Source organism: Podarcis erhardii, assembly GCF_964252035.2.
Source record: "Podarcis erhardii genome assembly, chromosome: 3".
In the NCBI taxonomy this organism is placed as follows: domain Eukaryota; kingdom Metazoa; phylum Chordata; class Lepidosauria; order Squamata; family Lacertidae; genus Podarcis; species Podarcis erhardii.
Window position 1 is genome coordinate 65,631,730 of NC_138507.1, and position 22,322 is coordinate 65,654,051.

At 38.6% G+C, this 22,322-nt stretch overlaps 1 protein-coding gene and 2 long non-coding RNA genes across 9 annotated transcripts in view; 1 reads left to right on the forward strand and 2 right to left on the reverse strand.

Annotated features, from left to right (window-relative positions):
- STXBP5 (syntaxin binding protein 5) overlaps window positions 1-22,322 on the forward strand; it is a 119,743-nt gene that overhangs the window by 80,270 nt on the left and 17,151 nt on the right. For 3 of the 7 annotated variants that reach the window (XR_014154462.1, XM_081854324.1, XM_081854329.1), the window contains 6 exons: window positions 7,697-7,762; window positions 10,074-10,133; window positions 10,228-10,275; window positions 15,876-15,926; window positions 18,782-19,021; window positions 20,371-20,740. Coding sequence is in view for 6 of the 7 variants with exons in the window: in XM_081854324.1 (XP_081710450.1) it covers window positions 7,697-7,762; window positions 10,074-10,133; window positions 10,228-10,275; window positions 15,876-15,926; window positions 18,782-19,021; window positions 20,371-20,740 (835 nt within the window). In the remaining variant the exon portion in view is untranslated. The remainder of the gene's footprint in view (window positions 1-7,696; window positions 7,763-10,073; window positions 10,134-10,227; window positions 10,276-15,875; window positions 15,927-18,781; window positions 19,022-20,370; window positions 20,741-22,322) is intronic. The other 4 variants (XM_081854326.1, XM_081854325.1, XM_081854327.1 and 1 more) reach the window with 4 other exon arrangements.
- LOC309337680 overlaps window positions 1-22,322 on the reverse strand; it is a 318,963-nt gene that overhangs the window by 43,812 nt on the left and 252,829 nt on the right. The gene's annotated exons all lie outside the window — the stretch shown is intronic.
- Window positions 20,450-22,322, reverse strand: part of LOC309337681 — a 34,037-nt gene continuing 32,164 nt past the window's right edge. Inside the window, exon 5 of the long non-coding RNA XR_014154479.1 lies at window positions 20,450-20,580. This is a non-coding gene — a long non-coding RNA (uncharacterized lncRNA). The remainder of the gene's footprint in view (window positions 20,581-22,322) is intronic.

A 22,322-nucleotide genomic window follows, 5' to 3' on the forward strand; every position in this document is an offset into this window, starting at 1 on the left:
GTGAGCCAATAAACTGAATCAGAATCCTGAAAAGAAAGCAGTATTATGTGTCCCAGGTTCTTGATTCTGGGATGTGGGGACCTGTCATGGTTGGGGGTTGTACTTCCTTGGAAGTAGCATGTCCGTAGCTTGGGGGTGCTACTGAATTCAGCCTTGTCATTGGAGGCTCAGTTGGCCTTGGTAACTAGGCATGCCTTTTCCCAGCTCTGGATGCTTCACCAGTTACAGTCTAATTTGCACAGAGACAACTTGGCCACAGTACTCCATGCTCTGGTAACCTCCAGCAGCCATACTACTGACTGGGGCTCCCTTTAAGCCCTGTTCTAAAAGAGCTGCACTGATTGCTGATTTGTTTCTGGGCTTAGTTCATGGTGCTCTCTTAGTCCCCAAATATCTGAAAGACCACCTCCTTTCCTACAGACCTCCTTGGGTGTTAAAATCAGCGAGGTTGGTAGTTCCACTGTCCTTAGAGGTCTCGGGCTGTGACCTGAGCTGAGAGCATTCTCTGTGTGGAATAGCTTCTCACAGAAATATATCTGTCACCTTCATTATACACCTTTTTGTCATATGCTTAAAGACACCTGTTGTGAGCATAGTTTGTTTTAATCTTTTTTGAATGCTTTATTTTCTATTACCTTGGGACCTTTTAGTGTAACCAGCCCTGGGACCTTATAGTATGCAGTAACCACAGTACACCATTCTTGCACAGGAGGAAGAATGTGAAAGAAGTAATAGTGTAGCGAGAACATGCTTCTTCCCCCAAGTGTTTGGGGATATATGTCTCTGCTTCAAATGCCATGTTTAATGTGGCACACTTCCTGTGAAGGTCATTGGTTGAGTATTGGCTCCACCTGGTGGTTGAAGGTGGGAACAGAACTTGTGTGAAGTAGGCAGCTCCTAGTTGACTCTTGCCTTCATCAAAGTAGTCACATTGCTTTTGAGCTCCTGTTCTTTCTCTTCTCAGATGTTCTAAATTCTAATTTTTTCTTCTTCGTTCCAGTGTTTGCCTTCCTCTTAACTGTTTCTAAGCCATCCCATTCTCCCTTCAGTATACCAGGACAGTATGGCTGTCACTCCTAACCTTCTCTCCTCCTCACGACTGCTCCAGCACTTTCTTCTCTCAGCCTGTCTCTTGTCACCTGAGCCCTTCTTTCTTGGCTGTTTTCTACATTCTTTGCTGCTTGCATCTCTCCCATAAATAGAACCCCTTTGCCTTGCCTGCTTGCCTTTTTTCTCTCATCCTGATTTCACCAGTAACTGCTTCAGTGGAGGATGGAGGCAGGTTTGTTGGTATTTGAACCTCGGCAATTCTTCTTAGCTGTTTTGGAACACTGCACCTTCTGGTTTGGTGTGTGCTATGTATCCATGCCTCAGCATTCTGGCTTTCTGAAGAGTAGGGATGGCTGTCAGTGTGCTCTCTGGTGGCAATAGCCACGCCTCCTGCCCAAACTCAGCCTTTGAATAAACTTAAAGTGCCTGCTAAGGCAGCTTTTCCTTGTTCCTCTAAATGTAAGACCTTTGCTCAGCATTTGCCTCATAAACAAGCACTAAGCATCTCATAGGCAGCCCTTATCCATGGAAAGGGATGAATCCATTTATTATATCTGTGGACAGTCTGGACCTTTAACAACATTTGCCTTCACCATTGCCTGGGCCTGATGGGTTTTATCTCTCATGACTCCCACTATGTGCCTTTGCTTTGCAATGGCCTTAGACTTCATTGCCCTCCTGCAGAACTTACCTCAGCACCATTTAAGGGGGCATCTGTTCTTGTTGAACCAAAATCCTTTACAAAGTCCATACCATTTCCTTCTACTTTTAAAAAAGATCCTGAAGGCAGAGAGGGACTCTGCCTCCTTGTAGTATAAAAATATGTTTCATAGTTAATTAATACTATAGTTTAGAGCCTATTAGTAGAGGTTCAGTAAACTGCTGTCTCCTTGGGCCTGGGCTTATTGTACACCGTTCCTTGATTTCTGTTCTTACCTGAGTCCTTCATAAAATCAGGGAGGAAAAGCCACAGTGGTCCTCTTAGCTTCCTTCTGGCCTCAGCGCCTGTGGCCGTTGGAGATCCTGATCATGGCAGTATCTCCATGGCACCCTCTTTGCTGTCTGGATGTCAGAACTGCCTGCTTCTCACAAGTTCTGTTCCTGCCTTTAGACCATCAGATATGGAACCAATATTCAACCAATAACATTCATCAGGCACTGAAGATCTGCTCTTCTGGTAGTAACCAATGGAACTTTTTGTGTACTTATATGCAATTATGAATTACTAAAATAGCCACATGGAACACTGCAAATGTTTCAGATATAAACTGCAATATTCCATAAATTACCACTTCGTAATGGTTGTAAAACTATTTATGGCTGTTGAATAAGCAGCAGTTCTGGCTCCTCCTACCTACCTTTCCTGGTAGTTCCATATTAAAGATGGTTAAATAATTGTAGTTTTATTAAAAGAATAAGTACAAGTAAGTCTGGCTATTTTATAATATTAGTAATATATCCTCTTAAATGAAACAGTTAAACAGCTGAGTAGGGATAGGTTTGTTTTGTCATTAAATTGTTAGTATTAATGGGAAATTTTATAAATATTATGTAAGACAACAAGTAAATTATATTACACTGTGTGAATTCTGGCACATGCATGATTTGTTGTATTTCAGTTGCTGTCTAACAATTTCCCACAAATACATTGTTTGCTTGGATCTTAAAGTTTTTCTGTAGATTTTTTTTCTTTCTCCAAATATACTGTGTTGGTGTTTTTGTCTTTCCTTTCTCATTGCTTCAATAAGGCATGCTGGCTGTGGCTTCTTGCATGTGTGGCCTCTCTAACTTATATTCAGAGTCTGTGAAAAAACTTCGCACCTCTTATATAAGTAAGTCATCTCATAAGAATAAAGTGTTTTAACATCCAGTTGATTAGGTTATATGCATTCGTCACCCTGAATATTTTACCATAGCCTTTACTTTTCAGCTTCTTTCACTAACATATCGGCAGAGATTAATTCTATATTAATATAATTATAGAGTGTTACCTGAGATACTATCAGTATGGAATATTGGGTACAATAAGATTCAGATTACATCCTTCATCTATTTTGCAAGCAACAGTAAAAAAGTGGCATTAGTAGATAATAGAATACAAGTCACAAATGTGCAGTGGTGCCCACAAAGACCTTCATTGGTGCCCTTGGACGAAGGACCAAGACACTGAACTTTCCTTTTTATTTTTAATAAAAAAGTAAATCTCTAACCCTACTGGAAATAAAGTTATGAAGCAAAAATGTACAGGTACCCCTCTAAGCAATTTCTGTGAAATGAGCTAGCCTGGCTGCCTCTGTCAGTGCTTTTTAGCCAGCGAGTGAAGTCAGAGCTGTGATTGTTGAGTGTGTTGTATGGACACCAGACAATATTAGTATTGGTATTACAGTTAATTTATTAATCACCTTCTAAACCACTGTCTCAAGGTGATTTACATATAATTTAAAATGGTTAAAAACACAAAAACAAATCAATTTAAAACAAACCTAAAACTTGTTATAAAGACCCATTTATCCTGCTGGGAAAGCCTTCTGTTTCTCCTTTCCATTTAGTGCACTTTTCCTGCTTGTCTTATTTGCTAGTAGTCCCTGGAATCTCCGAAGTTTATCCTTCCTTTTTTCCTAGTGACCAGGATGCATCTTTCTTGTGGTGGGTTCTCCTGAGATCAGATACTGCCTAGAAGTTATTTGCTGCAAATACTTCTACACAATAAGTGTGGGTGAATTTTAAAGCATCCCCTCCCCAAATGGCAAAATTCAAAATGTGAACTTTGCAAAAGAGGCTTAGGCGTGTCTCCTGCTGTGCTGGACTTAAAGCCAGGCACTCATTAAGAATTCACTGTATAGTTAAATTATGATACAATATTATACATGCCGTACGTTTCATTCAAGTAAAAGTGACCTTAACTGTTCTTGGGGTGCAAGTGTAGACATGTCTGAACTACAAAGGTGTAATTGCAAATGGCAGGGTAGAAGATGACCCATTAGGGTGTGTACTGGCCCCAGTATTGTACTGTGCATTTCTTAAAATTTCTATCTCTCTGTGTTGTTCTGTGGTCTCTGGATTAATCTGTAATTCAGGTTTTGAGCAGCTCTGTAAAATGAAGCTCTCTGTTCTCTCTTCGCTATGGAGGGTAATGGAGGGCAATGCAATTCATTGGTTCTGTTCCTGCTTCTAGGGCTGTTTCCAGAGAGTAGTTTGGGGAGGACCATTGTTTGGCACCATGTGAGTGGAGCTGTAGGTTTCATCTTGTCCTCCATGCTATGTAACATCTATCTGAAAATGCTGTGAGCTCTCATTAGGGGTTTTGATGTGAGGTGTCACCAATATGTGGGTGCTAGACCAATGCTTGGAGGCAATAATGGGTGGGACTGGCCCAATAAGTTGAAGGTGAATCCTGAAAACACAGGTATTATGTGTTCTAAGTTTTTGAGTCCGGCATGGCGTGTTCTGCACAGCTTGGGAGAGGAGGATAGTCCAGGATCCAGTATTGTCATTTGAGGCTCAGTTGTCCTTGATGCTTAGATATACCTCTTTCCAGCTTTGACTGGTTTACAGCTATAGCCCCCTATGAACTGAGATAGCATGATCATCATACTCCATCCACTGATAACTTCCAGGCTGGATTATTGCAATATACTCAATGTGGAGCTGCCTTTGAAGATGACTTGGAAACAGCAACTGGTCCAAAATACAATAGCCAGGTTACTGGCTGGGATTTCATTTAGAACATACCTCTTTACTCTGGCCTTTGATACCTGAGATACATATTTTAGATGTAATCTGTTTTAACTGTTTTTAACAAGGGCTTTATGGTGAATGGTGTATAATAATAACTAATATTATAATAGGAAATCTAAATCTGGCTCTTTGTCAGGAATACTTTTGCTTCTCTTTTTTTCGCCACACCAACTTTTCCAATGCTTGTGTGTATCCTCTCATAGGTTTTACAGTTCTCTGATAGGTCTTCCAGCATGAGGCTGCCTAGCTGCCTGTGGAGTTCTGAAGAGTTCTAGATATTAAAGTAGAATAATGTAGTTTTATTTATAACTAACACAAACACACACACACTATATATATATATATATATATATATATATATATATATATATATATGCTTTCGTAGATTTTCACGGGTACAGGAATGCAGGTTTTGGTGTCCTCGGGTGTCTTCCCGTGTAAAAGTTGGGGTGTCTAGGCGACGTTTCGACGAGGTCTCACTCGTCATCTTCAGGCTGGTGCTTTCGGCTTCTTGTTACTGGAACAGAGCAGGATCTCAGTGTTTGAGTTCCTATAAATACTGTAGAGGGGGTGTGGTGTATAGCCTCCAATGTTCTGGGCAGAGAGGAAGTTCCCAGGCTAGTGTGCCTTTTCTTCTTTTGTTCCTTAATTACTTGAGAGATATCTTGAGTGATTTCTTGAGTGATATCCTGAGTACCACTTAGGTGGGTCATTAGGTGTGGATTAGTTGTTAAAGTCTTTGTGTCTTGACCTCTTGAACTTTGTGAAGAGTTTTCCTGAGAAGATGGCTGTACTGTACTTAGTTGTGCTCTGGCTTGGCTTCGTGTATAGGGGCGAGCTGTGGTTTTGTGGCTTGTGTCAGCCAGGTCTGTGTAGGGATTGCAGGGGGGTGCAGCATCCGGAGGTGCCACCATGGATTGGCTACTGGATGGTGTCTGTAATTCATCTGTGGAGAGGGTCTGGGTTTGGGTCTGGTGTGGTTGATTGGTGTTGGCGTTCTGTGTGCCTCTGGATCTGGTGTCAGTTTTTGTGGGGAGGGCTAATTTCCAGATGTCTGGCAAGCGGGATGTGTCGTCACGCTTGTTCATGTTGTGAGGGTGTTTCTCTATCTCGATGGCTTCCATGATTATTCTCTTGTGGTGATGTTCCGTGTTAAAGAGCATGGAAGCCATCGAGATAGAGAAACACCCTCACAACATGAACAAGCGTGACGACACATCCCGCTTGCCAGACATCTGGAAATTAGCCCTCCCCACAAAAACTGACACCAGATCCAGAGGCACACAGAACGCCAACACCAATCAACCACACCAGACCCAAACCCAGACCCTCTCCACAGATGAATTACAGACACCATCCAGTAGCCAATCCATGGTGGCACCTCCGGATGCTGCACCCCCCTGCAATCCCTACACAGACCTGGCTGACACAAGCCACAAAACCACAGCTCGCCCCTATACACGAAGCCAAGCCAGAGCACAACTAAGTACAGTACAGCCATCTTCTCATGAAAACTCTTCACAAAGTTCAAGAGGTCAAGACACAAAGACTTTAGCAACTAATCCACACCTAATGACCCACCTAAGTGGTACTCAGGATATCACTCAAGAAATCACTCAAGATATCTCTCAAGTAATTAAGGAACAAAAGAAGAAAAGGCACACTAGCCTGGGAACTTCCTCTCTGCCCAGAACATTGGAGGCTATACACCACACCCCCTCTACAGTATTTATAGGAACTCAAACACTGAGATCCTGCTCTGTTCCAGTAACAAGAAGCCGAAAGCACCAGCCTGAAGATGACGAGTGAGACCTCGTCGAAACGTCGCCTAGACACCCCAACTTTTACACGGGAAGACACCCGAGGACACCAAAACCTGCATATATATATATATATATATATATATGTTAAGAAAGCCTCCACTCCTGTGATTTTACAAAGAAAATCAAGAGCTCTTCAGTGCTTAGCAAGCAACATTATGGACAGCCTTGTTTATTGCAAAGCCCATGGACCTAGAGAAACCTAGAACTATAAGATAACAAACGACAGATTGACATGAGGCTTTGTGAGGCTTTGTACTTCTGCCTTTCAGTGTCACCTTTACACTTCAGCACCTTTCATAACAGCATCTCCTTCCAAAGCAGCCCAAGTATTTCATCATCTGTAGTGATGCCTGTTGTTGCTACTTCGGTTTTGTAGTGGATACAGTGCTTTCTTTATCCTAATCAACGGTCTAGATGCCAAAATCACATGCTGACTGTCACTTTGATTGAGCAAGAGTTCCAAGCAACCACCACAGTCCTGGATTTTTCACCACCATAGTGTTTTCTGAAATTAGTGGTTTTGGGCCTAGTCTTGGGCCTAGAAGGGCACAGGTTATCAAATAGATCAATATATTTGAAGTATATATTTTTAGGCCTTTCATCAAAATTTGATCTGTTTTGACGACACTGGTAGGCAAATACTTAAACATGTTAAATATTACTAATTCTAGCTTGCTTTTTATAGTCTGTGGTGGTTTTTAAATGTAATCTATTTGTCCTTACATGTTCATTCTTATATTCAACTTGGTTACCTTTCTTTGTAATATACCTGTTTACAATACAGGTAATTTTGCATTAATTTTGCATTAATCACATATATTACATAGAAAAATGGCTTTCATGCACATCTATACCAACTCCCCTTTTCCCTGAATCTTCATAATCATCCTGTTCCCCAAAGAAGAAACACTGATACTTTGAACAGCAAAACACCTTTGTCAAAACGCTTAGTTAAAAATATAATTAAGTATCAGATTTGATTGTTTCCCCAGTGGGCACAAAAATACCTTATGTGTCATGTTTGTGTCAAGAATTAGAAGTGGTCCACAGCTGTTGAAACCTGTTGTGTTCTTTGTATTTTACAGCAGGTCTTTGTGATATTAATGAAGGTACAGCTGTACAAGAGGATCGTTGCAAGTCACCCACCTCAGGTAATGAACTGTTCTTGGAAACGCTTTAGAACAAATAGTACTTCAAAACGCCTTGTAGCAGGCTTCTCTTCTCTTTTGTTTTCATGCTCCAGAAGGATTTTTACTATGCCACTGAACTTTACAGGGGTTTTCTCAAATATACACAATTCAGACAAGTACATACAGCTGAATACTTGGTTTGCCTCAAAGCCATTCTTATATATTTGTCATTGTTCATTATTTACAGTGTTTAGAATGTATTACTATAGGAAATACTATATTATAAGGGGAATGTGTTTTATGTCTCTTGGGCTATCTGTTTCAAGAAGAGATTATTCACAGTAGAAATGTGTTCTAACTCCTACTCTCATCACGATCTTTTATTTGTAGGAGCTTTCGTTGTTCTTTGCCAGAGGTAATTTAAGTGGGAAAAGGTCACCCCACTTTTGTCACTTCTGCTGCTGTTATAGTAAAATTAACCAACAGGGTGGAAAGTAGTATAAGAATAGGAAGCAAGGAGTGAGTAGTGATTTCATTAAACTTTAGAATCTTTATTTCAGATATGCAACTTGGCAAGTTGTTATCTTTTTCTTAAATAGGAGTTGAGACTTTTTCAGTGGATTAGATTTTAATTGGACCTAGCAAAAAAACTCCTCCCTCTGCTTCCCTAACTGCTGTTTCAGCAGCAGCAAAATCATCATAATCACAGAATCCAGGAAGCAAGCTGACGGGGGGGGGGGGGGGGGCTTACAATGCCACCACAGGAGTGTGAACAGGGGCTTTTTGTGTACTTTAAGCCCACAACTTACACACATTTAACTTGTGCACATTCAGCTTTATGTGCATGGCAAATTTATTTATTTATTCTTAAAAAGCAGGCAGGATTCTGGGGAAAATGACTTTGGCAATCCCACCCACCACTGGATTTTGACTAGACACAATTTTGCCTTTAAGTGTGAACCCTGGATTGAGCCATTTTTTAATCCTGTGTATTAATTTGCTGAACCCAATCATGAATCTGACTTGGGTAAGGGAGGAGAGTGTAATATTTCCAAGGAATTCAGAAAGTATTCTTATTGAAAGTAGTAGTTCCTGATATAATTCATATATCATTTTTATTTTCATCTGTACCATGTTGGTATGCATAGAGAAGGGAGGGAAGGTTTTTTATGTTCTTAGTTAAAACATGATAAATATATGTAAACGGCTTCGGTCCAGTATATCTGAAGGAGCGTCTCCTCCCCCATCGTTCTGCCCGGACACTGAGGTCCAGCTCCGAGGGCCTTCTGGCGGTTCCCTCACTGCGAGAGGCCAAGTTACAGGGAACCAGGCAGAGGGCCTTCTCGGTAGTGGCGCCTGCCCTGTGGAACGCCCTCCCATCAGATGTCAAAGCGATAAACAACTACCTGACATTCAGAAGACATCTGAAGGCAGCCCTGTTTTTAATATGTGACATTTTAGTGTATTTTTCATCTTTGTTGGAAGCCGCCCAGAGTGGCTGGGGAAACCCAGCCAGATGGGCGGGGTACAAATAATAAATTATTATTATTATTATTATTATTATTATTATTATTATTATTATGCAGAAAACTATTTACAAAATTCACTTTTACGGGTAAACAAAGGATGTTATTTCCAATTAGTTTTTAAAGTAATTAATAGCAAAACAACCACACTTCAAATCTTTTCACTTTTGGATTGAAATACAGAGAATTGGCAAAAGTAGCTGTATTTTCATTTGTTATCACAGAGATAAGTGCACTGGAACACACCTTAGACCTTAATGAAGCTATTTCTTCTGAATTATTTTGGCAATATTGATAATACAAAAATTGACATTTAAAATGTGAACTAGAATCCCTGCTATTATTATCATGTGAATATTTTTGTTAATCTGAACACAAGCAACCTTTCCAGACTGTTTTGTTTCCCATTTCCCAATTCCCATCAGAAAATCTGTATCTTCTATGCTTTCCTTTGGTTGTGTGGTCTCATCTGTACTAGAAAATTGTAGCACCAGCATAAAGCTGTGTATGATGAAAGTGAAACACGGAAGACGCAAAAGTTATCAGTCTCAAATGTAGATGTCCTTATGCATAAAGCAGGAGATATAAGTGAATACTCCCTCTTTTTTGCAGGAAAAAAGCCTGAAATTATAAATCATCCATAATACCCAAAGAGGTGTTTATTTAGGGGTTTATTGTTGCATATGATATGGATTAGGATATATAGTCTTTCTCATTTTGTCATCTGTCGTAATTTTTTTGTATGCATCCTTTTTTGTTAATATCCATTTCGTATGTCCCTTTCATTCTTATCTTCACTCATTTAGGTTCTGGTTCTCCCAACAATTCTGATGATGATCAAAAAATGAATAATTTTATAGAAAAGGGTATAGTATTTTTATTTTTAAGAGAATTATCATAAATTTTCATTAGCTCATATTTTTAGTAAATTGACATTTTGTATTGAAATATTATTTGCAGTGAAGACCAAAAGCAGAAAGTTTTCCAAGATGGTAGCCAATGATATAGGTAGGAACTAGAAAAATTCTCCTTTGCTCCTTACCTGGGACCTTATTCTATGCAGCGCTTAACTCTGCAGCAAAACAAAGCAAGCTGCATTATATTTGTTAAATTAATATTCTCCTAACCATAAGTGGTGTTCCTTTGGGCTGCTTCTCTGCTAATATACTGTGCTCAATTATTAACACAATCCAAGAGACTGGGCTCTTAATTTTCTCTAATTGTATATGCACATCCTTCTACAAAGGTTTTGGTTTCTATTCAGAAATACTGAAAGGGTTCAATCCTGTGAGCATTGCCGTATAAAATGGTTTTAACATAGGTTCTCAAAGTGTTAACGCTAATTCTGAAATGCAGGAACAATGGTTTTAGCTTCTTGAGAATAAAGTACATAACATTTTAATTCATGTATTTCAGCAATAAGTGTATTCTCTCTGAATCCTTGTTGCTAACTGATCTTTGATCACTGACAATTAAATTGCAAATTACTTACCAAGTTTGCAGTACGTGCATAAGGTGGATTGAACCCTTCTGTTGTAAGAACATAAGAAATAACCTTATTGCTTGGATATGGTTGTTCTGCTTTTTATTTTAGAGTATATCTGTTAAACCTATTGGTCATCTGTTTGAATGGAAATTAAATTACTTAGCAGACTTCCTCCCATTTGTCATTATTTCTATCTAATTGTTTATTTGTAGTGAGATTTTACTAATTATGTGTAACAATATATATTTCACAGTAACCACAGTGGCTTATCTCTCTTCTAAATTTGCATATTTACAGCATGTTATCTAATTGTTATTTTCTTGATCATGTTTCTTCTTTCATATCTTCAGTTTATCACAACATTCGGTGTCAAAGGGAATTTTATAGATTTAGTTTTAATGTGTTGAAACAATCAACATATCTGTTAATCTGCAAGTTGTGTACAAGTCACTACAAATTAAGTGCTTCTCTTCCATTGTTACGCTTCCTGTGTCAACAGGACTGGCTTCTAGGATACTGTGATGCCCATTCTATGTGCTGCTTTCATTCAAATGTCAAGAGAGCAAGGAGGTATCCAGCCACAAAGAAGTCACAGCCATACTGCTCTAGTATGGTTGGGAAATAAAACCAGAAGCTTCTCAAATTAAGGAAGTTTCTACTTACTTAATTTAGTAGCAGAGTAAAAAGGAAATGACGGGGAGATTCACTCTCACAAAAACTGTCACCCCCAAGCAGTTCCATGATTAAAGGAAGCACCTGTATAATGTGTAACTAACCAACCAGCCTGTGTGGCATGGTGCATAAGTGTCTGTAAAAAGAATCCTAGAAGATGCCACAAATTTATTGATGTGTGCTAGATATGCTAGTCAAAAGTATTAGGTTCATTTTCAGAGACAAACTGTGGATGGAGATGGATGTTGCCATCATGCCACTAGTTCTCCAGCTGTGTTACTTCATGATATGCATGACACACCTGTATGTAGCACCAGTTACCTCCAGGTAAAAATCTGCTGCTTTGCCATTGTGTGCAGTCAAAAGAGAAAAAGAAATAACAAAGGAGGGAGAGAAACTGAAGGTTTGCCTCACAACTCCACCAGCACCCAGGGACACGAGTGGTATTGGTTGGTCTGCTGCATTAAATGGCAGTGATTGATACTGGCAAGAAAAGATTACTTCCCTCCTCTCTCCGCTTGAGATGCTAGCCTATCTCTTACCAGTCAAGGTGTATGTGCATACAATATCCATATGGCACATGTGCCTTACCAAACATCCTGTCGCCATGAGATAGTGGCAAAGCTAAATCCAAGGAAGAGCAACCTGTAGTTCAGACTCTGCTCTAATTGTGGCACAAAGGTTAGAACAATGTGAGCATTTTATCTGCAAAGTGACTAGTGAAAATGTCTGACTTGGTTACAGAAGATTCTAACTTCTGGATGAATGAGGAAACAGAAGACCATTGACCTCTGGAATAAATCCACCATAAGGCTCTGCATGGATGCAATAGGACAAAGAAAATCTTTGGCAAATTACCACTTTTGAAAGTAGCCTCTGCTATGTCCAGTTGCAGTCAGTAGTAGTATTCTGCTGTTTGCTGAAGCAGCAGAAAGACTTCAAAGAGTGTAATCTTAGTTACTCTGTATACAAAGAGGAGGCATATTATCAAGAGGGCTCCTAGAGGTTAAGTCTGGCTCATGACAATTATTCATACTTTTTTATCAGCTTTATCTTAAGATAAGACAGAATAGCAGTCTTGCAGACTTCCTTTGGACAGTCCAGGAAGTTTGTCATGCTCCTTCTACAGGTATTCAGATTATCCAGGACTTGTGCAAGATTTACCCCTAGGCAGGTGATCTGTTCCTCCAGCCCCTGCACCTCCTGGGTAGGCAGTCTGTTCCCCACCCCGTGAACCTATGGTGCAAGCAGCAGCAGATGGCTGCCAGCTGGAGGAAGGATGCTGCAGAGCCACCCATTTAAGTGAGAGGACCTTGGGGGGAAACCAATTGTTCTGGACCAGGTGAGCTGCTTCCTGGGTAGGCTCAGCATTCTTGCTTTAACAGTCTAGGCACTGAAAGGAGATGTAGTGTGCCAGGTGACTCTGTGGTGGGCACAATATTTCCGAAATTTGATCTACTTTGACTTTAAGGACCTCATCTTTCAGTGCCAGGCTGGGCAGCTCTGCAGTGGCTGGCATCCTTTTTTCTCTGGGCCTCACCCAACATAGCAAGGATATATTTGGAGGAGACTCAAAGGCACACAAAGATTCAGCTGTTTGGCTTGCAGAAATGAAAAAAAGCATACAAAGAACATTAAAATTATTGTTATTTTAAGATGATATATCTCAATTTTGTGTTGAACAGAATTCATGCAACATAAAAAGAGATAAATAATAAAGTAAGCAGAAAATAAACCCACAGCAATAGAAGAGAGTTGCCTAGGGAAATAACTATTAGTTTTCCCAAATATCTTCTGAAACTGTGTGTGTCATAAACATGGGGAACCACAAGCAAGCCCTTCTCCTCAGTAGAAGGTATTTTCTGGTGGTGTGGACTGCAGGTGACTGCTTTGCTAGAGATGATTAACTATATGAACTGCTTTCTAAATGGTTCCTGTAATTAATCAGGCACCATTAAATGTATAACTAGTTAATTTTGCCTACTGATTTAAACTGCAGTTAAGTTGGTATGGCACAAATTCTGTAGGCATGGCAAAGGAGTAAAGGAAAAGAGACAATTGGTTTACCCTCTGAGTTGTTGCTTATATGCTGTTCTCACTGTGTCAGTTTTATCTACATGCTAGGCTGATATGCCCAATAATTATAATTTATGAACTCCTTTCAAGAGAGGTACTGTGTGAATTATACTAATTTGTCCATAACAATTGCTGCTTCTATGGCAAAGGTCAGTGTTTTCAGTGAGCAGGATTAGATCACCTGCTTATGTTCTGTGGTCATGTCTCTTGGTACAATTTTAAATCTGTATTGGTCATAATTCAGTACCAGACTCTTTAGATGTTATGTTTGGCCTTCTCAGGTAGATTCTTCTGATAGTGGCTGCCTATTTTAAACAATGAGTGGTGACTTTGATTTAAAAGAATTTAATTTCTGATTTGCTTTTATCTAGAGTTCTTGAGATCTGTGTTTAGTGAGCTACTTTCATTGAAAACACCAGTAACATTCCTACTGTAGGCATGTGTGCATTGTCCCTATCTGATGAGATCTAAAGCTTTGGGGTTTGATGCGTCCTAGATGGGATTTGTCTGGGGCTCTTTGAGAGCTGTTTGTTGTGGTGCCTTTCACTGAATACTTACTATTGGCTGATGTGGAGTGCAATTTTGATGGTGAGATGGATTAAAATACTCCAGTAATAATGAGTGTCTTTATATATTTTTCTGATCAGGTCTTCAGAACTCACTGAAATTTGCTTGCATTTTTAATATGGCTACAAATTTTCTTTGTGTGTGCATGTGTCGTTGTCTGTCTCTCCTATGGCTGTCAAGGTCTCCACTGTGACCTGGATGAATAAATGCGTTTTTTACCAAGCAAATGCAAAATTAGCAAAATTTTAAAAATCATACTTGTAAGTGGCCTTTAAAAATCAACTTGTTCAAAATGATATTTAAGTGTAATATGTGACCATATTAAAATCTACACTAAATCTCTCAGAACTGGTTTTTCAACTAGCAAGGTTAAAATCAATACCGTACAAACAAAACATAAAGCATAACAATTTTACATCACATAAAACAAAATAAAATTTAAAACCGCATCTTATAACAACCGGTATAAAACAAACTAAAAAAACAAACAAACAGCAGCAACCCTTTCTCCTGTCTCCCCCACCACCCCACTTTAAGCACATCTAAACAAAATGATCTTAAGCTATTGAAAGAAAGGAGAGCCAAACAAACCTTCCTGAAGATGGAATTGCATACTTTTAGACACCATCAATGAAAAGACCCCAGGAAGGGCCTCAGGTTCAGAGTGGGGCATTTGAGCAAGTTTGTATGGAAAATGTAGTCTTAAAGGCTCACCAGTCCTAAAGAATACAGGCTTCTCCAGCTATATTTGGAGTTTAGGTATCAACTAGTATAGTATGTTCTTTGACTGTTCCATCACCTTCTCACTTTTCTGTCCAGTTTACTTGCAGCATAGTATTACCTTGTTTTATTTATTTAGAACATTTATATCCTGCTTTTCAACAAAAAAAATCTTAAAGTGGTTTGCATATGTCAAGACAGCTTACAAATATGTATGAATCTTGTTGTTTGCATTCTCAGCAGGGTTGGCTTCCACATGTAGATGTATTCTAGAGCACAGGACCAGACTGCTTCAGGTTCTGTTTGTCTCTGCCTTGACAATGGGATAGGCTGGAAGCACCTGCACACTGTCCCCGCCCAACTAGAGGAGCAACGGTACCCTAATTGGGTCAGGGATGCTTCTTCCACATGGTTCTTCCCTCTGTTGAACAGTGCTGTTTGACAGCAGTTAGATTCCTTGCAGGTAGGGGCTTGATGGAGTTGCCCTCTGCCAATGGTGGTTCTGGCTAACTTGGCCTCATCAGTGGAGAAAAGAGTCCTTCCACAGGAACATGAACTTATTTTCTATACAAATTTGTCTCCAATATATTCCCAGTAGCCACAGCCACTCTTGTGGTCTTTAACTTTACAGTGTAATTCTGTGAATTTTTCTAAAATTTATCATTTTTTTTTTGTGGTTCAGCGGTTTTCTTTTTGTAGAGTTAGTATTCCATTGTTTGGGGGAGGTGGTTGGAAAGAGGCTTAAGTAAACTTGACTCAATTGTTAAATCCATTTAGTGCCAGGGAAATCATACAAAATAATGACTTACAGTGCACTACAATAAAGACATCAGAGATTCTGAGAATTTAAACTGCTAATGTTCCTAACTGTTCATAACTCCAAAGAAGGTACACTGCCATACTCTGACTGCACACTTGTCACTAAAACCTGTTACAAATATATGTGTAAATGCGCATACCTTCCTTGCTTACAACTGTTGTATATGATTTCTTATTTTGGAAACCAACAGCTTAAATTCTTAGTTTCATAAACTCTTTAAAATGTGATCATTCTAGCTTTATTATAAAACTATACGTTATTTTTCAGCAAAGATGTCTAGAAAATTAAGCTTACCAACTGAACTGAAACCTGAGTTAGGTAAGTGTTTGTTCAAAGCCTGTATTAATGATGTTTACATTTTTTGAAAAGGCTGCGGAAAAAGAAACACATACAGTGACCGAACTACTAAGTAGGGGGGAGTCCATTTAATTTCCATTGTTGTATTCCAAAATTTGACAGTATTTAATGCATGTAAGCAAAATGCTTTTCCATCTACTTGGAGCCACTTTGGAAATCTATTGAAATAAGACATGAAATTTTCTTCTTAGGTTCTTGTTTTTTAATCACCGTGTTTCACATTATTATCAGTTTGGACACTGTATGGAAAACAAGAATAGTTTAAGGAAATCCTATATACCTCTTTTCATAGCCAATGTGGTGTAGTGGTTATAAGAATGTTGAGTTAGGACTTGAAGATCCAGATTCAGATCTCTATTGAGTCATTCAGCTCACTTACTTGAGCTTACTTACTTTCTATCAACCTAACCTATTCCACATGACTGTTGTGTGAATAAAAGAGGCATCGGAGGAATAACGTGTGCTGCCTTGTGCTCCCTAGAGTAAAAGCAAGATATAAATGTAAAAAAATAAATTGAATAAATAGGCTGCTGCTTCTGCTACATAATATTTCTTAAGATCTAATCAATCACCTGAGTCTTAAAACAAGTATTTAATGAACTGCTATGTGCATCACAATGGGGTGTTGCTGCAACTGTATACACAGTTTGAGAAACTTAGGCAAGAATACAAACAGCTGCCTTTGAAACTACCATTACTTTTAAATATAGTTTGCTATTCTGGAGTAGTGGGATACAATTAAAAAAAAAATTTAAAGTACCCTTAGGAAATGGAACTTCATAGTTCTTCAGATCATGGCCTCAGTAGTGAGGCCTTAGGTTTTAAGATCCCATGGGGATATAATTGTGTGTCTGTCTTTATTGATTTTGATTGGACCATTGGCATATAAAACTAAAATCATGTATACATATTAGTAGTACAGTAGGCGTACGCTCATGTTTAAATCTGAATGCTTTTATGAAATCATGCTGTTTTCTTGAACTATGTCTTAGCAAATTTACGTGTCCATTAAAGCCCTTGCAGTTTTACTAAGGAAATAGTACTATAGAGTTCTCTATCAAAAGAAAGGTACAAACTAAAAGTCAAAGAGGCACATCCCCTACTTTCAGTGAATTATAAGGTTTTTGGTTTATCTTATTTGTTACAGATGTGCATGTTAATCTTGAAATTTCAGTATTTCTTCACACTTCTGATCCTTCTGCTTTTTTGCAGTTCTTCTTTACAAACATGCTTACTAAATGCAGCAAATCACTATATAATATCAGGTTTAAAAGTCTGGTGTTCGTATGAAAATGAGATTTTAACATACTGTACTTTTGAAAGGGACAGTATGACCAGTATGGCAATTTAATAGGTCAGAAATCATTTTCATACTTTCAATGGATCTAAGATCTGAACAATATATTTACATGGACTGAACTGTGTCAGAAAATCTCAGTGTGTTCTTCCTCTCTCCTTCAAGATGCCTTCACTGCTCAAATATTGGCAAAGGATAGGAGGAACAATGCTATGTTCTTGCTACTTTAGCATAGAGAGTTGAGTGCATTCAACATGGTGGCTTAACTTTTCAAGGTACACTTCAGCTCCTCTTGGGACACACAACTTGGAAATCTCACTGTTTTATAACTTGAGAAGTATTGAGTTTTTGTATAAAACTTTCTGCCATAAAAATAAAACCACAATTTTGAAAGTACAACTACACTTTAAAACTAAGCAATAAGATTAAGCAATATAACAAAATAATAGATGCATCATCATCATCAACATCATCATCAATAACAAAAGCCCTACTGGAAACAAAGAGCTCCTGATAAACTTAATAACATCAAAAGAGATGGGCATGAACTGACCTTCTTATGCAGTGGCCTTCACAGTTAATGCTACTGCCATAGCAAGGTCCTGCCCTGTACCTTTATCAAATACCGTCATTGTGTTGCTAACCGTATACTACAGATACACTAAAGCAAGCACCCATAATTAATCTTATCTAGACAACTGTATCGTACTCTACCATCCCCTTCCCTATCTCTCCACATTAAATACACACGTTCAATAGATTCTGTGGCTGGGTGGTCTATGAGAATATATATTTTAAGTGTCTGGGCTCTAGTTTTTGGCTCAGAAATCTGACCTAATATTATATTGGTGTTTAAAAAAAAAAGTACATTTATGGGTTCATCTAATTTTCATAAGCAAATAGATCCTCTGTTCTAAAGTTGCAATAACTTGCTTTAAAAAATAGTGAGAACTATTAATCTGAACTAAAAAAGAAATCAATAGCTCTCTGTGTGTAAGTTGGTGTGTTTGTGTGTGTTTGTGTATGTTTGTAAAAGAACTTAAAATATGTTTACATCATTTTCCTCCATAGTGCATAGCATCTCATAAAACTAGTCAGAAAGAAAATGACCAAGCTGGTCTGAGAAATGGCGCATCATGCAACATTATGATATATATCTTTTTTTAAAAAAAATTACTTGATCACAGCTGTGTTGTCCTATCTAAAAGATAAATGTGATTATGATAAAGTATGGTATATTCTGCAAGCTACTTTTCATGTACAGATACATAGATTCACTTCTTTGTCGATACTTGTAGACCGTGATGGTGCTCTTGTGGGCATATATGTGTATGTTCAAATACATTTCTTTCACACTTGTTACTTAAGTGTTCACCTAAAACGTGCAATGTGTGAAATGGACTTAACTGTAGTGAATTGAGTTTTTATAGACGCCTTATAGCTAAACTGTTTGTAACTGTCCTTTAAAGGGAAGATGGACTATTTTTCATTGTGTTTAAATTGATATTAAATATTTCAGATGTTAGAGACAACTCCTTCAGCAGATCCAGGAGTTCTAGTGTCACCAGCATTGACAAGGAATCTCGAGAAGCAATTTCAGCTCTTCATTTCTGTGAGACTTTCACACGAAAAGCTGATACAGCACCTTCACCCTGCTTGTGGGTTGGCACTACGTTGGGTACAGTTTTAGTCATTGCATTGAATTTACCCCCAGGAGGAGAGCAAAGACTACTTCAGCCAGTAATTGTATCTCCCAGTGGTATGTATTTCACAAGTCAGAGTTTACAATGTGCAAAATACTATTTGCTTTTAATTCTTAACGTGGTGTTGTGATTATGACAGTCATCAGCACAAAAGCAAGAAGGCCATTTGTTGGCTTCTTCTGGCGTATTTTGCCAGAAAAATGAACTTTCTTGTGATAATTGTGATTGTTGGCTTCTCTTATAGTGCTAAAGTTTATAATCATGTATATAGGAATTCAGCACAATCCTTTTCATCTGTAAAATTTCATCTTCACATATGTGTAAAAGGAAAATAATATCACTCATAAACTGCAATATTTCTAACCATATGCCTCAAATACATTGTGCTTTGTATAAATGGACATGTCATCTTGCTTTGGAAGCACAGGATTAGAAAATCTGTAGATTTGGCTATCCTGTACAACAGCATTTGAGGGCAATTGTGAGCAAGTCCTTTCCCCTGAATTTTATTATTCTTTATCTATAGATTTCTGTATTGTTTTCTCCTATAGATGGAAAGGACCTCTGAGGCGTTGCTAGAAAATCCTGCTTTTTAAAAATTCTCCACCCCCCCCCAAAAAAAAATGATAAGCAGGAACTATAATTTTTGTGTGTGTGCTGCCATCATGTTGCCAGCATTATCTTATTTCAACACAGGGTTAAAGAAAGAGAAAAGATGTATAAACGAAGTAGTTTGATCCAGACATGTGATTCATAGAGTTATACTATATGTGGGGGGTGGGGGGAGACCATTTTAGCTACTTTCCTCTCTCCATCATCCCCCCTATGATCTCTGTCTGTTACAGTAGTTTCAACAACTGACATGAGTACATAAGAATAAAAGAAGAGCCCTACTGGATCAGATTAAAGGCCCAGCATCTTACGCTCACAGTGACCAGCCAGATGCCTATGGGAAGCTCATAAGCAGCAACATGGGGAGGCTAGAGGAAGAAGGAACTGGGGGAATTCCTTCCTCCAGCATAGACCCTCTGCTGGATCTCAGTATCTTCTGCAAACAGGAACCCTTTTTTTAACAGAACAAATCCAAGGCAGTATTTCATTAAACAAATGAGCTTCCAAATATAAGTACATATAAATGTACTTTCATACGGGTTCTTCAGTATGATCCTTCATTAAAAGAACAAGTTATGTGCTTACATGTATTTCTTGAAGACTTCGTTTCAGAAAGGACCCTTGTTTAGGAGTGACCCCTAAGCACATTCTACATGTCATGGTATTATGGAGTCAATAGTTTAAGAGTGCTTTATAAATTAGGAATGCATTTCAGTGTATTAGGCTGAACATTTTTTTATTAGTCAAAAATTGTACAGCTATTTTAGCAACTTTCTCTGTTTCTGTATCTTAGGAACCATACTAAGGCTTAAAGGGGCAATACTGAGAATGGCTTTTCTGGACACTACAGGATCATTAGTTCCACCAGCATATGAACCCTGGAGAGAACCCAATGTTCCTGAAGACAAGGATGAAAAGGATAAGGTGAAGAAACGCCGGCCTGTCTCAGTGTCTCCATCCTCCTCTCAGGAAATCAGTGAAAACCAATATGCAGTGATATGTTCTGAAAAGCAAGCAAAAGTTATTTCACTGCCTTCACAGAACTGTACTTATAAGCAAAATATAACAGAGACTTCATTTGTCCTTCGTGGAGATATAGTGGCACTGAGTAACAGTATCTGCCTTGCTTGTTTCTGTGCCAATGGACATATAATGACTTTTAGGTAAGATATTCAATACTAAAAGGAGGCAATATAATCAGTATAGATGTGTTCGCTGAAAATACATAAAATGTACAAAGACTTTAAGAAAACAAATGTTATATAGGTGAATAAGACTGCAACTACACAGGGAAAATGAAGGATTTGATGGGTAAATATTGTTGCAGCTGTAATATATTTACAGTATTAAAATAATAGACTTATTCTATTATTATTAATTTATTTTAAAATCTGTCAAACAGATGCTGCATATTTTATCTGCAACAGAGCCTAGAACAAAGGATTCTTCAGTTCACACTGAAGCTTTACAAGTGATGGGGAGAACATGCAGTCATAACATGCATACTTCATATGTAACCTGTATGCAGGACTGCTGATAAACTAGCCACTTGTTTACCTATTTATGTGATTTAATGCAGTTTTTGAATGACTTTGAAGCAAAAGATAACTTTTGCCATCCCTTTGCTACATGCATTTTTCTTCTTTTGGCTTGACTAATTAACATTAAGAATGCAGTTCACAGCTATTTAAAATCATTTTGTTTGGAATCGTGGCTTGTGTTAACCATAGCTTAGAATCCAAACAATACTCTGCGGTTCCAAAAATGCCATTACTGCTTGTTATTCTCTTGATGATCTGGTGCAGTGCCTCAGCTGCAAATTTTGTCAGTTGAATTATTGTACCAAGCCATCGTAAGCAAAAAGGCTGCTCAGTGGAATGCTTACACAACTGATCTTTCCACTCCTCTGCAGCCCCCTGCACCCCTGAAAGGCTGCTCCAGACAGTAAAGGTGGAATCTCAACTGCAGGGTGTATCATGGAAGGCTGCAGTGGGAATGCCACCCCAAATTAGGCAGAAGACTCTTGCTGCAACAGATTGAATGCTAGCTGTGGAGCTCCCCTAATGTACGTTTCCTCAACCTGATTTTGGGTGGTTCCCCATTCTGTGACAGCCTCCCATGATTCGGCCCATACTGTTCTGGAGTGAATCCTGGAAATAATGGGAAGGAGGGGAGAATGATCAATTCTACAAGTGGTCTTGGGCTTGCATAACCTTTGGATCTGACCCCATGTTTTATTACCTATTTCAAACAGTAGCTTATTCTTACTTGCCAGCCAGATGTAAACTAGTTTGTCAATTTAAACATTGTGTTAACTTTGGTTAAACTTTTTTGACCAAGATTTAGTATGATATCTGAAGAAAACCAGTATCAGACGAGCTTGCTGCGATTGAGAGATTGTTGTTTCATTTGTCAGCTGATAGGACCGGGAGAAAGGAAACAGTTGTCTGCATCATGCAAGGGAACTGTGCCCACATATGCTGAGCATATCTTTGGATGGCAGCTGCTACTGCCATTAAAAGTAGAGGCTAAATTTTACAGATCCATCTCTCAAACGTGTCTGCTTTCCAGCTAGACATGACTAAATTTGAATTTAAAACACACAGAGACAGTGTGAACAGAGGAAAAGTGCAATCTAATAGTAGGAGGGAAAGATTTCATATGGAGTTGGATTTCTATGTCATCATCTTCCCTCTATGGATTTGTGGGGCATGTACCATTAGTTGCAAGAGTTTGACTTCTTTG